This window comes from Belonocnema kinseyi, chromosome 9, assembly GCF_010883055.1.
Source record: "Belonocnema kinseyi isolate 2016_QV_RU_SX_M_011 chromosome 9, B_treatae_v1, whole genome shotgun sequence".
In the NCBI taxonomy this organism is placed as follows: Eukaryota; Metazoa; Arthropoda; class Insecta; order Hymenoptera; family Cynipidae; genus Belonocnema; species Belonocnema kinseyi.
Genome location: NC_046665.1, coordinates 40,673,258 through 40,692,639, shown reverse-complemented (window position 1 = coordinate 40,692,639; position 19,382 = coordinate 40,673,258). Strand labels below are relative to the sequence as shown.

Here is a 19,382-nt window from a genome sequence, read left to right as displayed (position 1 = left end):
TTGCGCTTCAAGACTCAAAGAGAGGAAACTATTGTTACCTGGCACTAGAGTAACTGCTTACAAAAATAGAGAAGAAAAGTTTATCAAGTACTTTTCAATGGACAGCGGGATTGTGTATTGTAATGATATCGGAGGACTCATTAATTTATATAAAATAAACTTATATACGCCAGAGGATTGGTGCTTTTCATAGATTCGTCTACAGAAAGTCTGAAAGCAGTACTATTACATAATGGAAATAAGAGCGCTGCAATTCCAGTAGGTCACTCAACTACACTGAAAGAATCTTATGATACTTTCCAATTACTCCTGATAAAAATCAAATACAATGTCCACAATTGGCTTATTTGTGGTGACTTCAAAATAATAAATCTTATAATAGGTTTACAATCAGGAAACATTAAATACCCTTGTTTTCTTTGCCTTTGGGACAGTCGGGCAAGGGATGAACATTGAATAACGGAGAAATGGCTAGACAGATTAGAGTGGACAGTTGGTCAGTATAATGTTGTTTATGAAAGTCTTGTTGACAGAAAGAAAGTATTATTGCCACCACTCTATATAAAACTAGGGTTAATGAAGCAATTTGTGAAAGCCCTAAACACAGAAGGAAAATGTTTCAATTGTATCAGATCTACATTTCCGCATTTAAGTGATGCCAAATTTAAGGAAGGTATTTTTGTTGGGCCTGATATAAGAAAACTTGTCAAAGATGATGATTTTATCAAAACCATAACATCTATTGAAAAGGATGCATGGTTGAGTATCAAAGATGTTGTAGAGAAATTTTTAGGGAACAATCGAGATCCAAAGTTTAGAACTATTGTGTCTAGTATGTTACAGAATTTTAAAAGATTAGGTTGTTCGGTGAGTATGAAATTACATTTTCTCAAATCGCATTTGCGTTATTTCCCAGAAAATGTTGGAGAATTCAGTGAAGAAATGATCGAACGCTTTCATCAAGACTTTCAACAAAAAGAGCAACATTTCAAGGTCGATGCAATGTAAGAATGATGGCCGACTATTGCTGGTCTTTGCAAAGAAATGATAATGAGCCTACTAGTCATAAACGAAAGTCTCTTCAACGATCGTTTGACATGAAGCGCGAATGTTTCCATAAGAAAACAAGCAATTAGTTTCACCTTCATTGGACATACAATCGTAAGTCTTCCCTTAACTGGCTGGGCAATCGTAAGTCTTGCCTTGACTGGCTGGACGATTCAAAGTCTTGCCTTGACTGGCTGGACGATTCAAAGTCTTGCCTTTACTGACTGGGCGATTCAAAGTCTTGCCTTGACTGACTGGGCGATACGAAGTCTTGTCTTTATAGGCTGGGCAATTCAAAGTCTTTCCTTGATTGGCTAGACAATTCCAAGTCTTACCTTAACTGAATGGGCAATCGTAAGTCTTGCCTTGACTGGATAGACGATTAAAAGTCTTGCCTTGACTGACTGGGCGATTCAAAGTCTTGCCTTGTCTGGCTGGGCGATACGAAGTCTTACCTTTATTGGCTGGGCAATTCAAAGTCTTTCCTTGATTGGCTGGGCAATCTAAAGTCTTGCCTTAATTGGCTGGAAAATATTAAGTGCTTCCTTGAGTAGCTGGACAATCCCAAGTCTTGCCTTAACTGAATGGGCAATCGTAAGTCTTGCCTTGACTGGCTGAACGATTCAAAGTCTTGCCTTGACTGACTGGGCGATTCAAAGTCTTGCCTTGACTGGCTGCGCGATACAAAGTCTTGCCTTTATTGGCTGGGCAATTCAAAGTCTTTCCTTGATTGGCTGAGCAATCTAAAGTCTTGCCTTGACTGACTGGGCGATACGATGTCTTACCTTTATGGGCTAGGCAATTCAAAGTCTTTCCTTGATTGGCTGGGCAATCTAAAGTCTTGCCTTAATTTTCTGGAAAATATTAATTACTTCCTTGCGTAGCTGGACAATCCCAAGTCTTGCCTTAACTGAATGAGCAATCGTAAGTCTTGCCTTGACTGGCTGGACGATTCAAAGTCTTGCCTTGACTGACTGGGCGATTCAAAGTCTTGCCTTGACTGACTGGGCGATACAAAGTCTTGCCTTTATTGGCTGGGCAATTCAAAGTCTTTCCTTGATTGGCCGGGCAACCTAAAGTCTTTCCTTGATTAGCTGGGCAATCTAAAGTCTTGCCTTAATTGGCTGGAAAATATTAAGTACTTCCTTGCGTAGCCGGACAATCCCAAGTCTTGCCTTAACTGAATGGGCAATCGTAAGTCTTTCCTTGATTGGCTGGGCAACCTAATATCTTGCCTCAGTTGACTGAAAAATATTAAGTTCTTCCTTACTTAGCTGGAGAATTCCAAGTCTTGCATTATGTGGCTGCAAAATATTGAGTCTTGCCTTAGCAAGCTGGAAAATCCTCAGTAAATTTACAATATTAAATGAATCATAATAGCAAATTTTTTTTTAAAGCCTTAACTGTTTTCCATATTCGCTCTTCTAGGAGTTAAAACAAAAAACTGATCCAATCGAAAAGGAACCCCTGAAAATCCCTCAGATAATATTTTCAAGGGACAATGGCATACCATCTCGGCGTTAATGGTTTAATAAGTTAAATTGAAAAATTTCATTTCAAGGTTAGCCCACTTGTAGTGTGGAATTCAATTACGAGTATTTCACGAAATGTAAACTACTAAATTCGCTGCTCCCAGGGTTAGGTGGTTTAGCCTGCTTATGATTTGGTAGGGGTGATTTCTGGGTTTAGGTGGATTAGCAGGTAGGTGGATTAACTCACTTGTGGCATGGAACTTTATTATTCCAAGAAAGATATGCGACTAAACTTATTGTTCCCAGAGTCAGGTGGGTTAGCATGCTTGTCGCTTGTTAGGGGTGGTTTCTACCCCTAGGAAACGGCTTCCGTAGAAATGAAAAGACACGGGTTTCATATATGTTATTGTTTTATCAATGTGTAAAGTTTGGTTCCAAACGACTGTACGCTTCTTTGTTGGTATTTTGTGCGGGATCCCTTGTTCTTTTTTAAAGCCCTAAATTGTGGCCGCCATATTGGATCTTCTAGGGGTTATAACAAAAAACTGACACCGGCAATAGAAAGGGCACCCTCGAAAACCCCTGAGGTAATATTTTGAAGATAAAATATCGTACCGTCAGCAATAGAGAATGCGTTGTATAAATCTGAACACCTCAGCGTTAGTGCTTTAACACGCTAAAATAAAAAATTTCAAATTACAATATTTTGGTGAAAAATAAAGATATCGTAATAAAGCCAAGTAAGTTTGAAAGGGGAAGATTATTACTTTCAAATTCCATATTAGGTTTTGTGGTACAGGAGCAATTTTGAACTCGGATTCGGATTCAGCGCATCAAAATCCTTCGGAAATGTTTGGTGTGCTTTCTGGCTTTTGATTTTTGTCAAATTTTGTCGGCCTGTGTTATTTTCATTGAAAATAGAAAAACTGTCCTGGGCCTTGCCAGCTCCACTTTTTAAATTGGGCAAAATAGGGTCATTTCTACACGGGTAAGGGCAACAAAATTTCGCTGGTCATGTGAATAATAGATGGAATCATGGTGCTGACTTGGCAATGTAAATATAATTTGAAATATTAAATGTAGAAGACATTTCAGTCAATGAAATTATCAAGTTATTTCAGTTATCAAAGAAAAACTCAGTCCGGCCTCTAAAGGAAATGTAATGGGAGTGCCCTGTAAATGCAAAGATTTTTTTAAATAATCAAGGCAAAAGACATTCTGGACTGCCAAAGATATTCAGTAGTCCAGGTAATTAAGGCAAGATTATAGATCAATCTAACCGATAAAGGCAAGACACTTTGGTAGTTCAGCCAATTAACACTTGTCGTGCCTCAACTAGCTGGACTACTAAAATATCTTGCCTTTGTTGGTTGGACTGATCTATAGTCTTGTCTTAACTGGCAGGACTGCTAAATATTTTTGGAAGTTCAGAATATATTTTGCCTTGATTATTTTAAACAATCTTCACGTTGATAAGGTAGTTCCATTACATTGCCAATTACATTACAGTCTTGTATTCATTGACTGAACTGCTTTCTACCTTCAATATTTCAAACAGCATTAACATTTCCAGGATAGCCCCATGATTTCGCCTATTATTACCAGGACAGCGTCATTTTGCTGCCCTTATTAGCTGCACTGATTTTGCCAGTATTTCCAGTATTTTCAGTGATTATGTAGATCACATTTTACTGAAAAAGGTGCACCTCATCTACAAGTTTCGAGCTAGACATTAGATTCGCCTTAGATTCGCATTAAATTTACGGAAAAAAGTACGCTGTAAGATATACTCGCAAAAGTGATGAAATATTACTCTGTGGCACAGTAACGGAACCTTTCGTGCAACTACAGAGTAATTCTTACACTTTGGAAGAAATTTAGCGAACCTTACTGCTTCAAAGTGCTATATTTACTCTATGACATTGTAAATCCGTATCCAGATCGAATGAAGATGAGTGATAATTTAACAATGTTATTGTTTGTATTATTTGTAATTTAACACTGCGCGCGTGTCTCGCAAGAATAGAGGTTACACTTTCGCTTAGTAAACCTTGCTCCTTCTAGGAGGAAAAATGATAGTTTCGCATTGTAAATTTATCTCATCAACAAGCAAAAGTCACAGTTGTGCCCTAGAATATAATCGTCGATAGACATTCCATTACAGCAGCTCGAAACAGATGATGTAATATAATGATAAATTTACAACAAAAAATGTTTTTATTTTTAAAAATTGTACTCAATTTATTTGTGAAATCATGCAATTGCACGTGCGGTCACTTACAAACGTAATCGAACGCTTAAACGCTATGAAAAAATCGCACCCTCGTGGGATTCGAACTCTACCTACGTAAACAAACTAAAACCTAAGCCTATGTCGAACGCTCTAGCTAATTACGCTAATGTGTCGCTCGGATTCTGTTGACAAAATCTCAGTCAAGATTTTACGCTGGTAAGCCAGGGCTAATAGAGGAATATATTTTTGTTCTGTTTTTTCGTTTTACACATTTTATATGAACAGGTTGATTTACAAATGCTCGATGAAAATATTTCAATTTATTTAATTTAAATTTTAATAACTAAATGTTTAATTTAAAAATTTATTTAATTTGTGATTTCTTTCCAAATTCTGAGGCTCAAAAATGTAATGGATTTATTACTCTCACATGTATTGTAAATGTATAAATATTAAAATTTTAATTTAATTTTCCAGCTTAAAAAAAGAATCGAGTGATTATAGTTCTACTATTCTTCTTTAGTAAAAACCTGAAAGTAAAAACAAAAGCAGCTACTACAAATAATTTATTGGAACATTAGAGTTGGAAAAATTGTTTAAGATACAAGGTACTTAAACCTGTTTGATATTCTAACTTTGAAGTTGAATTTGAACATTGAATCAAAAGCTATCTGAAATTAGAAGAAATAAGTTTTTAAAATGAAAATTTTTAAATGCTAAGAATTTTATAAAACTTTGCTAAAAGCTATAGTAATTATTTATAAATTTTTATAAAATATAAAAATGCACATTATGTGATATAATAAATAGTATAATAGTATAATAAATTGCAAACATAGTTAAGTGAAGTAAACGGTCCCGGGTAGAAATTGCCTCTTCATGTCTTAAACTAAATATTGGCTCTCACGAGGCCGCAGCCAGATTTCCTAGCTGGAAGAATCTAGGCTTTTCCTCTGCTGGCCCTCGACAGGTTATTGTCGTGTGCTACTTGTCATACATTATTTATATACTCACTTTCTAGCTCTATATTTTTTAATTAAACTAGATAATAAGCTTTATTCATAAAGATATATTTTAAAAATAACTTCTATCAATTGATTATTTTCTCGAGGAGACCTTGTAAAGCCCTCGACAGGTAAAACGGATAATGCAGCTGTGAGTGCAAAAAAGTACATTAATGTTCTTATGCTTAATTATACTTAAATTAAAAAAAAACAAATTAAAAAAAATACCTAGATGCAAACTTCTAAAAATTTAATTTTTTTTCTGAAAAAATTATAAACATTTGATGCCTTAAAAATTTGAAAAGAATTTTTCTTAAAGATCGATTTAATTTGAAATCACGTAAGTACGTTTAAAAATCATATATGATAAATCGAGCTTCAAAAACCTTTTTTCCTAATTTCTAAAGTATCGGATAAATGCCGTCAAGCATTTATGATACCGCACTCAGCGTGGCATCGTAGCTATGGGGGTTAGCCGTTCGACTTATACGCCTACGGTGCGTGCGTCGATTCTCCACGCTTGCGGATATTTTAATAAACTGCGTTTATCTTTAGTTATTAGTAATAAGTCTTCTCTAGTCAAATTTAACACTAAGTTTAGTTTTAGAATAACCTGCGGAGTATAGTTAATAATAGAATGTCAATAAAAATACGAGAAAATGGAGGAGTGATTGTCAGAGGCTACAGAAAGGTGTAAAATCTTTAGATTAAACTTTCGCAAAGAAAATGTATTTTACAATTGGAATAATATTTTCCTTCTTAGAATCAAAAATTTCTGGTAACAGATTATGGCAATGTGCTGGTTAAACTTTAATACCACTGCAACCATAATAGCGTCACACTTTAGAATTTAAAGTATGATCAATTTTTTAATAATTTAATAATATTTCATTTGAATCAAAAAAATAAGAAACAATAGCATATGCTCTTGAATAATAGTGTGTGAGGGACTATCTACATTCTATAAAGACCCTATTAATAGGCCCTTATTAGATTTACTGCTGATGACCTCGCTAGCTGAGCGCGACACTTTCGCTTGCGCCCTCGATAGATTGCCACTTTAGGGCCTCGATAGAAAATACGAAATCTAGACAGGGACTCTTAAGAACCAAGTTATAATTTCTACCCGTGGTGTTTATTTACATATTTTTTAATTTTATTCCTGGAAAACTATTCTAAGCGTTGCAGTATACAAAATTAGGTATATAACAAACAAAAACAAAATTTTTTAGATAACCGAAATAGCATTCTGTAAAGTCGAAATCAGCATATAAAGATAAAAACAAAAGTTACTTCCTAGCTTAAATGTTTTTTTATTGAAGGCCAAAAAGTATGATTAAACACAAGTATCCAGTTTCGAGAAATAAAACGTGGAAGTTTACAATCTCAAAGAGATTCAAATTTCGTGGGTTTTGAAAATTGTGTTTAAACAGGGACTGTAAATTTATTTTTCAACTTTAAAACACGATAAAAACTTGCTCCTGAAATATGAGGAGGCTGAATAAGAATAAAAAAGAGCTTATAAAAAAAACTTATTCTGTTCCGGGAAAATAAAGATTTAGTGTGGCGGTATCGCACTGTAACAGTCTTCATACAAAAGTCAAAATATCTCAAGTGTGCCACTTTTAAGTCTATATTTCTATTTTCAATCAATTTATACAGTTTTCGATTTGTTTTTATATCAAAATAACTCCGCTAAAATATTGTTTCAACATTTTTTTTATGTCATTAACAGCGAAAGTTCTTGATAATTTTTTTTTTCAAACATGGATTACTCGCGAACGGTTTATCGAAATTCAATAATTGAGTTATGAAAATTTTTGTTACGAAGTATACTTTACGCTAAAAAATTGTTTGGCATTAAAAAACATTTTTTTATTCTTTAAATAATCGTTTGTTTTAAACAATTAAAATTAATAAAACTTCTGCGTCTGTGAAAGAATTCTTTCATGTTTCAATAGATTTTACGATCACTTTCGAAAATTTTTGTGAAAAAAAGTTTGTATTTTGCAGCGCTGGTTGAGTATGTTCAGACGCGCGCGAGTTTCATATTGAGTGCAATATGACACGAAATTTCCACTAAAATGATCAATGTTAAAAAAATATGTTTTAATCATGTGGTTCAACTTTCTACATGTCATTTTTTTAATCAAAAAGATGAATTTTCAACCAAGAAGTTTCATTTTCTGCTAAAAAAGATGAATTTTCAACAAAGTAAATCCAGTATCAACTAAAAAAAATCCATTTTCAACCAAACTTAAATGGTTAAGTTTTCAGTTAAAAAGAATAATTTAAAAAAATAATTATATCATCAAAATAGTTCAATTTTTCACAAAATAGATTAATTTTAAATTAAAAGAATGAAGCATCATTTAAACAAAATTAATTTTTGAATAAAGTGGATCAACTTCAAGCCAAGAAATAGGGAAACAATTGGGTGATAAATTATTTTGAATAAAATTATTATAGGTATCATATTAAGTACAATAAGAAAACATTTTAAACGGAAATGATAAATTTTATTTAAAAAAATGAATTTTTTAATCAAGCGTTTCAACTTTCTAACATGTATAGCTCTTTTTCTATCAAAAAGATGAATTTTCAACCAAGAAGATTAATTTTCTACTAAAAATTTGCCCGCTTTGCTCGCAAATTTGCGCGCGCCTGGGGCGCGCGACGGTTGAGTCTCGCGCTTCGCGCTCGGATATTTATTCTTTGCATTTGGAATGCTTGAAAAAAACTTTATCATAAAGATCTCTTTTAGATGGCAGTATTTATATGCGTCTTCATGTTCTGAATTTTCTACTTATTTAAGTATTGCCAAAGATTAAGTTTCTGAAAGCTCTGTAGGCTTTGAGGTACACATTCTCATCGTGACACGCGCGCTGCGCGCTCGATTTCCGACTAATATTTGTAAAAAGGTTTTGTTAAATCTTTTTTTTTCTCGTAACGAAAATGTAGATCTTCTTTTGGATAACAATATTTGTTAATTCATCTTTTTTCGTATCCTAGATAGTTTGTCCACAAAATGGAATTTTTTATTTTACATTATTTTTTGTGCAATAAAAATTTTTAATTTTTGATTTTTGAAGAAAATCCAAAAATTTGTTATGATGATCTTGAAGGGCTTTCAAAAAGAAATGATTTTTTTTCTTGACTTTTTTCATATCGTGCGTTTTTTGGCTTCAAATTTTGATTTTCGGTTGATTAAAAAAATTTTGAAAACGCTATAACTCTGAGAATTTTCATTTTATCGAAAAAAGTCATTAGGATAAATTGTTTGTTCATTTCAATACAATAAATTTGCGTGCATAGAATTTTCAAATTCAGAAAAAAGTGGTTAAAAAAATTTTCAAAATGCGCTCACTTTTTGAATTTTCATCAAAAATGGCTGGTTAACGAACTTTTCCTTTCTCTTAGGGCCTTAAAAAAGTGTGCCAAAGATGGATTTGATCCGTTCATTTTTTCGAGAGTTATCGTGTTTACGGACGGCCGGACAGCCAGACACACAGACGCCATTGTGAAAACCTGATTTTCGGATTCAAGGGGTCTCGAAACGAGAAGATCCGTTGAAAAAGTGTGATGTCAAATTTCCGACAATTCTAATACTTTCTCAATCATAAATGATGAGAATGTAAAAATGGTTGATTACGATGCTGCATTAACCAAAGAGTTAAATTTGTAACTTAAAAAGATTCACTTTCAATGTAAAATTTTGTAGTTGATATTTCAACAAACCAGATTTTAAATGAAAATAAAAAATTCGAGAATATTTATGTTTCACAAAAAAGTTGATTTACAACCAATCAATTCTATTTTCAACAAAATAGTTAAAATTTCAGTTAAAAGAATTAATTTCCAAAATATACACCAATTTTTGGTTAAACAGCTTTTGTTGAATTTTTTTCGTAGCTTGTGTTGTTTGTCCACACATTTAATTGTTTATTATTATTGTTTTTTACGAATAAAACTAAAACTGCGTATCCTATCAAAAAATGAGCAATAATAATAAGTTTGTAAATCTTTTTTGGGAGCAAAATTTTGATTCACGCATCTTTATTCATATGTATCATACATAGTTTGAGCACAACATTATTTTTTTATTGTTCCTTAATTTTTCTGCAATAAAAATTTGAATTTTCGATTGTTCAATTATATTCAAAAAGTTGTTATGAAAATTTTGTAGGCCTTTCAAAAAGCAACGTTTTTCTTCTCTCTACTTTTTTCAAACCGTGCGTTGTTTGGTTAAAAATTTTAATTGTCGATTGATATTTTAAGTTTTGTAAATGCTATAACTGAGATAATTTTTTATCGTAAAAAATCTTTAGATGTACTAACAACAGTCATACATAGAATTTTTTATTCTAAAAAGAATTCTCAAAAATTGTTTAAATCTCTGACTTTTTGAATTATTATCCTAAATGGCTTTTTAACGAATTCGTTCTTTCTTCTATTACCTAAAAAAATTGCGCAAAAGTTGGATTTGATCCGTTCATTTTTTTTCGAGATTTTGTTTGCGTTGTATATTGGCTTAAGATATTAATTTTCGATGTTCCGCATACTACTTTCGAGAAATATAAAGAAAATGACTAGTCCTATTGAAAAATGGTTAAGTGAAAATTTGTAGGATTTTTCAAAATCTAATATTTCTTGTTAACACTTTTTCGTATTTTGCGTCGTTTGGTTCGAAATATAAATTTTGTAGTGTCAAATTTAGGATATTTCTAACACTTTATCAATCACAAATGATGAGAATGTAATAAATTTAGATAAATTTGGATCTCTTTTTTAGGCGAACAATTTTTGTCTATTAATTCGTTTTCGTACCTTTCATCGTTTTCCACAAATTTTTCATTTTTATTTTTAAGGTCTTTTTTAGGATTAAAACCAAAACTACGTGTCTTAACAAAAAGTAATTCATAACAAATTTTTAGATGTTTTAGACATACAATTTTAGTTGAATAACTTTTGTTCTTAATTTGAGGGGTTTTTCCACAAATTTTTTATTTATTTGATGTTTTTATTTTCCGTGTTATTTTTCACGAATAAAACAAAAAGTACGCCTCTGATCAAGAAGTGATTATTAATTAATTTGTATATTTTTTTGGGGGTTAAATTTTCGTTTATTCATTTTTTTTCGTATTCTGCATATTTTGACCACAAAATAGAATTTTTGTATGTTAACGAACTCGTCCTTTCTTTTAGGACCTTAAAAAGTATGCCAAAGATGGATTTGATCCGTTCATTTTTTCGAGAGTTATCGTGTTTACGGACGGCCGGACGGACAGACAGACAGACGCTATAGTAAAATCCTTATTTTCGGATTCAGGTGGTCTCGAAACGTGGAGATCCGTTGAAAAACTGTGATGTCAAATTTCCGACAATTCTAATACTTTCTCAATCATAAATGATGAGAATGTAAAAAAGAATGAGATGGTTTAATTTTCAATTAGGCTTAGATACATTTTTAAACAAAGAAATGAATCTTCAACCAAAAATATAATTTTTTAAGAGAGTGTTAAAGTATTCATTCAAGTAGTTGAATTTTCAATCAAAACATGTGAATTTCCAAAAAAAATCGAATAGTCAAATTATCATTGAAAATATTAGTTTTTAATTCAAAAAACAAATTTTAAATATAATTTTTACAGCAAAAAGATGAATTTTTAACTGAACTAATGAAGATTCAACACAAAAACTGAATTTTTAATAAAATAGTTTAATCTTCAACAAAGTATAGTGAAATTTTCAACCAAGAAGATTAATTTTCTGCCAAAAAAGTATTTTCTTAACAAATTGATTCAAACATTCAACCTAGTAGTTGAATTTAAAAAAAAATTCAATATAAAAATTTAATAGTTGGTATTTAAAATAATGAAGATTTTTAATTTAAATACCAACTACTAAATTTTTTTATTGAAAATTCATCATTTTTGGTTTACAATTCAGCTACTAGGTTCAATGTTTGAACCGATTTGTTAAAACAATACTTTTTTTGTATAAAATTAATCTTCTTGGTTGAAAATTTCACTATACTTTGTTGAAGATTAAACTATCGCGTCCAAATGTGCTCGATTAGGGCTGGAGGTCAGACCGCGGTAACAAAAAATCAATAACTTTTGAACTACTGCAAAATACAAACTTTTTTTTTCACCAAAAGTTTCGGAAGAGATTGTAGAATCTATTGGCACGTGAAAGAATTCTTTACATGCGGAGAAGTTTGATTAATTTTCCATTGTTTAAAACAAACGATTATTTAAGCAATAAAAAAAATATTTTTTACGACCGAAAATTTTTGAGCATAAAGTATACTTCGTAACAAAAATTTTTATAAGTTAATTATTGAATTTTGATAAACCGTTCGCAAGTAATCCATTTTTTAAAAATTATCAAGATCTTTGATTGTCAATAACTTAAAAAAAATGGTTTGCAAAAATATTTTAGGGTTGTTATTTTTATATGAAAACGAATCGAAAACTGTATAAATTATTTAAAAATAGAACTGTCGATTTAAAAGTAGCACACTTGAGATATTTGGATCCACAAATTATTTTTCCATTTTCCTCCGTGCATACCAAGGAAAAGCTTACGTAACTGACAATGTTAAATTCGACCGAAACGACAATGCCACTTGCGTAAGATTTTCCTTAGTACGGCAGATATGAAGTTTATTATGTCCCCGTGTGAAAATAACCCCATTTGGCCCTATTACAACTCGGGCACTAATCGGGGGCTAATCGGGTTATTAATTTTGACAAAGTACCCAGTCAGGGACTAATCGGGGACTAGTTGGGCTTTTTGTTGTCAAAATTTCAGTCGGGGCCTTGTCGGTGGTTGTTCAAGGGCTAGTCGGGCCTTTTTGTTCACTAATTTCCGTGCGGGAGCTAGTGGGGCTCTGGTCGGGTTATTCTTATGTTTGAGTTTTCGGTGAGGTCTTATCAAATGAGGTAATATCTAAAAAAAACGTAATGATTTTTTTATTCTAAAACACTAAGAATATATTTAATAATAATCTTACACCGTTTTTTGGAGAAAAGATTTATTAATGTTAAATTCATCTCAAATATACTTGATAAATAATTATTAAGTTAATAATTTTGTACGAAAATCAACTTTTTATAAAAACAATAATCAAAATCTTCAAAAAGACGTATTCTTATTTTTTTGTAGTTTTGAATTTCTAGGAACCTTCATTTGAGTCTTGTGGTTCTGGACTGGTAGCTTTAAAGAAAATCCGCAAGGGTGCGACGAGCCGCCTCTCGCGAAACAGAAATTACGCTTCGAGTGTTTAAGACAGCAGTCCACACGTAACGAAGCATAATTACCTGGAGCAGAGACTACTGTGACCAACATGGCGGTTCCTTCAGAGCGTAGCTCTTCCATTGCTGCGTTCCAACGGAATTTAAAAAAAAAATTAATATTCCGCAAATTTTGGGGAATTTTAGTTACATAAATTGATGCATTTTTAACCATAGGATATGTTCCCCATCAAATCTTGGGTAAATTTGAGCACTTTTAAATATTTCAAAAAAGTTTATGGAGATTTCCGTAAATAGTCATTATTTTCACAAATTTTTAGGGAATGATCCACAAATTTTTGAAAGTTTAGTTAATATTCCACGCGGATGTATTATTATATGACCCCTACGAGTACCCGACCAGGCCGCGACTAGGATAAGTCGTGTCACCTGACTAGCCCCCGACTAATCTACCGTGACGCTACTGGTCGGGAGCTAGTCAGATGACCCGACTAGCCCCCGACTTTAAGTGGAGTTGAATGGTCGGGAACCAGACTAGTTCCCCATTTATATTTCTAGACGGGTCAATACATCTTTTAGTTTTTATTAGAAAAGAATTAATAATTAATTATAAAAGTAAACTTAATATAGTAAGAAATAAAAAAATATCGCTCAGCGAATAACACTGTTTGCAAGTGGAGATATTATAATCTCTCCCAGTAACATTTATTTTCCCGTTTCACAATGTACCTCTAACACTCTCAGTCAGCTTTTGACACAGTACGAAAAAGGGGATGTTACAATCTCACATGCGAAATTGGTGCGGGATGAGGCCTTATAGTGGTATACCGGATTACGATTTCAAACTGCACCATCTACTTTGTTTCCCACTATCTATCCCAGTATGAAAGGGGATATCTTGCATGTTGTAAACTGTATAATTCACCATTTTTCATTCATAAGCGGACAACGTAACGTCTACCAGCTTGTAAGTGAAACCTTACAATGTGGAGCAGTAATTTAAACAGCGTGTGCCAACGCTCTTCCACTCTACAATGTCAAACTGTAATAGCTGCTTTATCTATTGCTACAAATGGTATTTCGACTCGCATACTCTCAGATTACTGGTTCACACTGCACTCAATACTGTGAAAACTGCTCATTCCACACTGCGTACGCTTTAAACCTCAGCGTTGCTATTCGAAATTGTGCATCTTACAGTGTTTATTTTTTTCCGTGTTTGCGTCACATTTTTCGCGTTCAACCCCACCTGTTTCGAAGACTTGATTTTTGGACGGGTACCCATTAGAATGTCTTGACCAGGTGACTTTGAACTACATTATATTGCAATATCAGCCAATTTGTCCGAGCCGGATTTTAATGTAAAGTATGCGGGGTCCTTTCATTTTAATTATTAGGTTTCAAGCTTCAAAATATATAGCTAAATATTGAGAAATAGGCTGAAGTGTATTTACACTGATATCTGGAATTAGGAACTTCGGATATTCCGATGCGGGGATCGCGGTCCTCATGATTTATGCCATGCTAGACTGAAAACCGCCTCTCTTTCGACTCCAAGGCCGAAGAAACTGCCGAAGACATCATTTCTCGGAACATCGTAAACTCGGACTCCTTAATTTCAAGTTCCAATATATTATATTTTTGTTCTTTTAACAAAAATTTAGCGACCTATCTTCTTTAGTTTAAAAATAAGAAAAGGGAACTTTATGACGGACAATTATGACGTGATGGAATATCATTTACCCTTAATAAAGGTTAATCGTATAAAAATTGGCTCATTTTTGGTATGGAAAGGCAGGATGTGCACGAAGAAGCGAGTTTGATCGCAGGATAATAACAACACTTCATAACCTGGATAAGTTGACTGATATTCTATATCCTATCGTGTCAATCAGTTGCTTTCATTTAGACAAATTTGCTGCTAGAACTGCGGTATACGCTATTCATTCTCTAAGGGAAAACTCGCCCGTAATTTATGAATAAATACAGTTGACAACTTTAATACTAATTGGGACTTATGATGATTACAAAAAAAAATAATCTAACTCAAGAATTTCTTTCAAAGATTAAATTATTTAATTTAAAGTATTATAATAAAATAATAAGCATAATTAAATAGAATGCGTAAGTAATTATATTTCTCCACTATTCAAAAACTCATTACACAACTTCATTTTTTGCCATTCAGATAATTTCTAGGAAACTTAAAATAAAACTTTCAAATTAGAATAAATAAGTCAGTGAAATTATAATATATGACAATATAGAATAAAAAATTATAGATGGTTGCGCCAACAAACTTTTGACCGTCGGCGCGATTTAGTACACCCAACTTTTGGTTCAGTTTCAATGTTTAGAGTCGCCTGAAACTCGCTTGAATACATAATTATATATTCGTACACTGCGGCCCTTCTAATGTGACAGTCGCAGACTGCGTAGAACAGAATTTCTAGGAAGAACTAGACTGCGTGGAAATAAACCGAAAGTTGGGTGTATTTTTTGACATACATTTTTTTTCAAATAAAAATAAGTAAGAACAAAAGATCAATTTCGAGAAAAAAATATTTATTTAAATTAGTTTTCTTTAACTCCTAATTGGCCGCAGGAATTTCCGCAACCAATCAAAAACAACCGGATCACCCAGCGGAAAGAAATCCGGTACCATGTATATAACTAAGATTACGTCGGCCCGCCGACATACGCCGACGGTGCCAAATTCGAGGCAGCGGCGGCGCGGTTTCGAAGCTAGTTGGCCGGCGGCGCAACCGTCTAAAAAACGGGAAACTTGATAATCTTCAAGAGATTTATAATTGAAATAAGTTGTTGATTTTTAGAAGTGGTGCAGATTAAAGATAAGAATATTTAAATGAGAAGTGATTTTACAATAGTGAAGGATGAATAAAATGAAGGCAAAACATTTCGATCCAGTTGTAAAAACATCAGCAAGCAATGGAATGCCTGCAAGAAAGTTGTCCAAAGTTGTTTCGTCTTTCAGTGGCTGCAGTGAAGTGTGAGTAATTTTTACTTCTACCCCCAAATTTTTAAATTAAATTATTTAAATACCTCGAAATTCTAAAATAACTTGTATTATTAATTTTTTTCTAAATGTTTGAAGGATTTGGAGCAAGAAAATTATTTCAAAATTTCAATGTTAAAATAATTTATATAGGGTAATCGCTCAAATTTGAGAAACGAATTCCCATTTATTTTCCGGTTTTCTCTGGGTTTTGAACCTTTAAAAAAATGGAATGTCAAATCATTCGTTTGAAACATTTAGAATTGAAATAAGTTGTATAGTTTCAAATAATCAGAATTCTTAGTTGAAATATTTAATTTAAAGGTTTTTAAAATTACCGAAACTTCGAAGAAAATCTTTTAAGATTGTACATGTGGAAAAATTATGCTTTAAATTGACCAAGTTATAAATTTTCAACGCTAAGCGTTCAAAAAGCGTTTTTGAATTTAAAGTGCTAAAAATTGCATGATATAATGGTTGTCACTAAAGTGAGCACTTATGCGTGAACAAACAAAAGCGAGGCGGGCTATAATGAGTTTGTTCCACCCCACCGTCAGCCACATAATCGGCGCTATAGAAGAGTTTAACTGTAATTTTAAATTCGATAAAGTTCCAAAAAATATTTCCACCTCAAAGCTTCCAAAAATTAAATGTTTCAAAAAAATGGAAATTACAGCCGTTTTAATTATTGAATTAAACAAATTCGCTCTTTAACCTTGCTTAATTTAATGGGATATCAAGTAACACTATTCACGCAAAAACAGTTTTTGATTAAATTAATGCAAGTTATTAAATCATGTTTTGTTTTATAAACAAATGTTATACACAATTATGGGTCCATTCACAAAATGCGTGATTATTTCAGTGGGTTTAAAGTTCCTGAAAAATATATGACGCATTTAGTGAATGGCCCCTATATCTTTCAACTATTTGTGATGCAATAATACCTGTTTTTATTACTAAATCAAACAAATGAGCTGTTATAGCTCAATTTTCCGTCTAGAAATAATCTAGCTAAGTTATCTAAATTATTTCTAAATGTCAAATTCAGCTAAAGCAGCCAGAAATGTAGGTGACATAGCTACATTTTCTTGAAAGACGAAATTCAGCTAAACGGATAGTTGGGACAGCTAAACAATTTTTTGCACTGATATCGAAACCCAGATATTGTATTTGGTTATCTCATAACAATTTATAATTGCACAAATGCATAATTTGTCTATTTATCGACTAAGAAACTTTACTCATTTATACATGAAATAATTTTCAATTTTTTTAAAACTTTCCTATAAGGATCTTCAAGTTTTATTGTTATTAAAAATTATATAAACAGTTTTTCTTATACGTTATGAATCTATAATCTTTATATTCAGCTTTTATAAATGGAAATAAATTGTAAATCATTCAGCAATGCCATTTTTGTATCCTCATAATTTGATGTGATAATATTTTATAATTTTTTTAACTAACGTAATCAACAAATGCATTATTTAACTATTTTTCTACGTATAGAATTCGTTCTTTCAACATAAAATTTTATAAACAAATTTTCTCTTAACCCTTAAATGACACACCTCCAAAAAAACATAGCTGACACTTGGGGTCTATTGGACCCCAGCGTTTTTAAACTGTTGTAAAAAGTTTAATTTTTAATATTTTTGTTTATAAATTTTTTTGGGTATTCTTTAACATCTCTTCTAAAGAATCAATTGGTATATGAAGTTGAATTTTATTTTTAAGACTTTGAAAAACAATAAAATTTACAAAAGAATCGAAAAATACGCGATTTTTACAAAAAAAGGTGTAATTTTTAAAATTTTTAATATTTTTTGTTAAAATTCGGAGTTTTATATATAAAATAGTACTCTTTAACAAAATATACAGTTTATAAGCCGAAATTTAAAAAAGGTATTTATTTTAAGAAAAAACTGGGGAAAAACGTGGTCTAAAATGATACATCGAATTTGCCTGTTCCAACAGTTTTATTAATTGAAGAAAAAAATTTTAAATATTATTTTTACATATTTAAAAAAAAGAACCAGAATCAGTCTGACGATAACCATCATCCTTAACGTTGTCTTCCTCGGCTGAAGACTGTCTATCAATTGCTTCTTAATCGACGTCGTCTTTTGCGGCTGAACTCTGAAGCTGCGGCTTCGCAACGTTTAGGCCACACTTCTTTCACTATTTATTTAAAAAAAAAAACAGTTGATTCCCGAATAAAATTTTTTTCACTATAACAATAATACTTACGATTGATATTCACGATCTGTAAAAAAATACACTTAAATAAAATTTCACTTTTTTTCATAAAAATTTACACTGTTGACATCCTGCGTACTTTAGACCCCAGTCTATTTTTCAAGCGCTCTCCAAAGCAGTTAACGCTACACTGACCTGTTTCTTTATTTCTAACATATAGCTTGACATCTCAACTAACGCTAGATGGAGTGGCAGAGCCCAATTCCGCGTGCATCATAGTTTTATATTCGATCAAAAATTGTTTGGGTTCCAATGAACCCCCGGTGTCATATAAGGGTTAAAATGCATTTTAAACCAAAATTTCTTTTTCTCGTAAATCAACAGAAAATTACTTAGTAATGACTCCATGGTATCATATTAAATATGATAGCAAGGAGTACTGTTATACTGAAAGAATTAAGTTTTTTATTAAATAGCCAAATAGTGAATTTCTTAATAATTAAGTTTGTTTAAATAGTTATTTATTGAACAGATCATTGAGAAAATCAATTTTCTCAATTGGAAAATGCATAAGACAAGAGGAAATGTTTAGAAAATTATTATTATAGTAATAATTACAATGGGTTAATCCCTATCCACATGGTGTATGCAAATTTTCGATTAGTTCTTTACAGTTTTAAGAATTAAAAATTGCTAGCAAATATACCAAACATATGATAACTTGGTATAACATCCTACAAATATTCGTCAATTCCGTAATAAAACCGGTTATTTTTTTTAATTTTGAAAGCATATTTAAAAACATTAATTTATAGAAGTTGCGGAATCTCTCGGGTACGAAATATGTTGTTTTTAGAGGAAATTAGGCTGTACATATTTTTGCTATTTGTGACAAAACATTTTTTACGGAGTTATGCGAATTTGATATGTAAATCGTGCATAACAATTAATTCTTGCAAACACAAGTGTGTGATTCAATACATCTTTCGGGGAACTGCAGTTGCAGCAGAGCAGCCAATTCTCTTAACTGCACAAATCTGTTATTAGCTACCAGATGTATACATATGAAACCGGTATTTTTTCAAGAAAAAAACACATTTATTTCAAGAGAATGATAACAAATATTTTATTCAAAGTATGCGCCCTCGC

At 32.0% G+C, this 19,382-nt stretch overlaps 1 protein-coding gene across 8 annotated transcripts in view; it reads left to right on the top strand.

Moving 5' to 3' along the window:
* Nucleotides 1–19,382, top strand: part of LOC117180184 (gustatory receptor for sugar taste 64f-like) — a 63,072-nt gene that overhangs the window by 17,437 nt on the left and 26,253 nt on the right. For 6 of the 8 annotated variants that reach the window (XM_033372553.1, XM_033372550.1, XM_033372552.1 and 3 more), the window contains exon 2: nucleotides 15,850–16,025. The exons of 1 other annotated variant lie outside the window; for it this stretch is intronic. In XM_033372553.1, coding sequence (XP_033228444.1) covers nucleotides 15,910–16,025 — 116 coding nt within the window. In that variant the 5' untranslated portion in view covers nucleotides 15,850–15,909. The remainder of the gene's footprint in view (nucleotides 1–15,849; nucleotides 16,026–19,382) is intronic. One more of the 8 variants, XM_033372549.1, reaches the window with a different exon arrangement.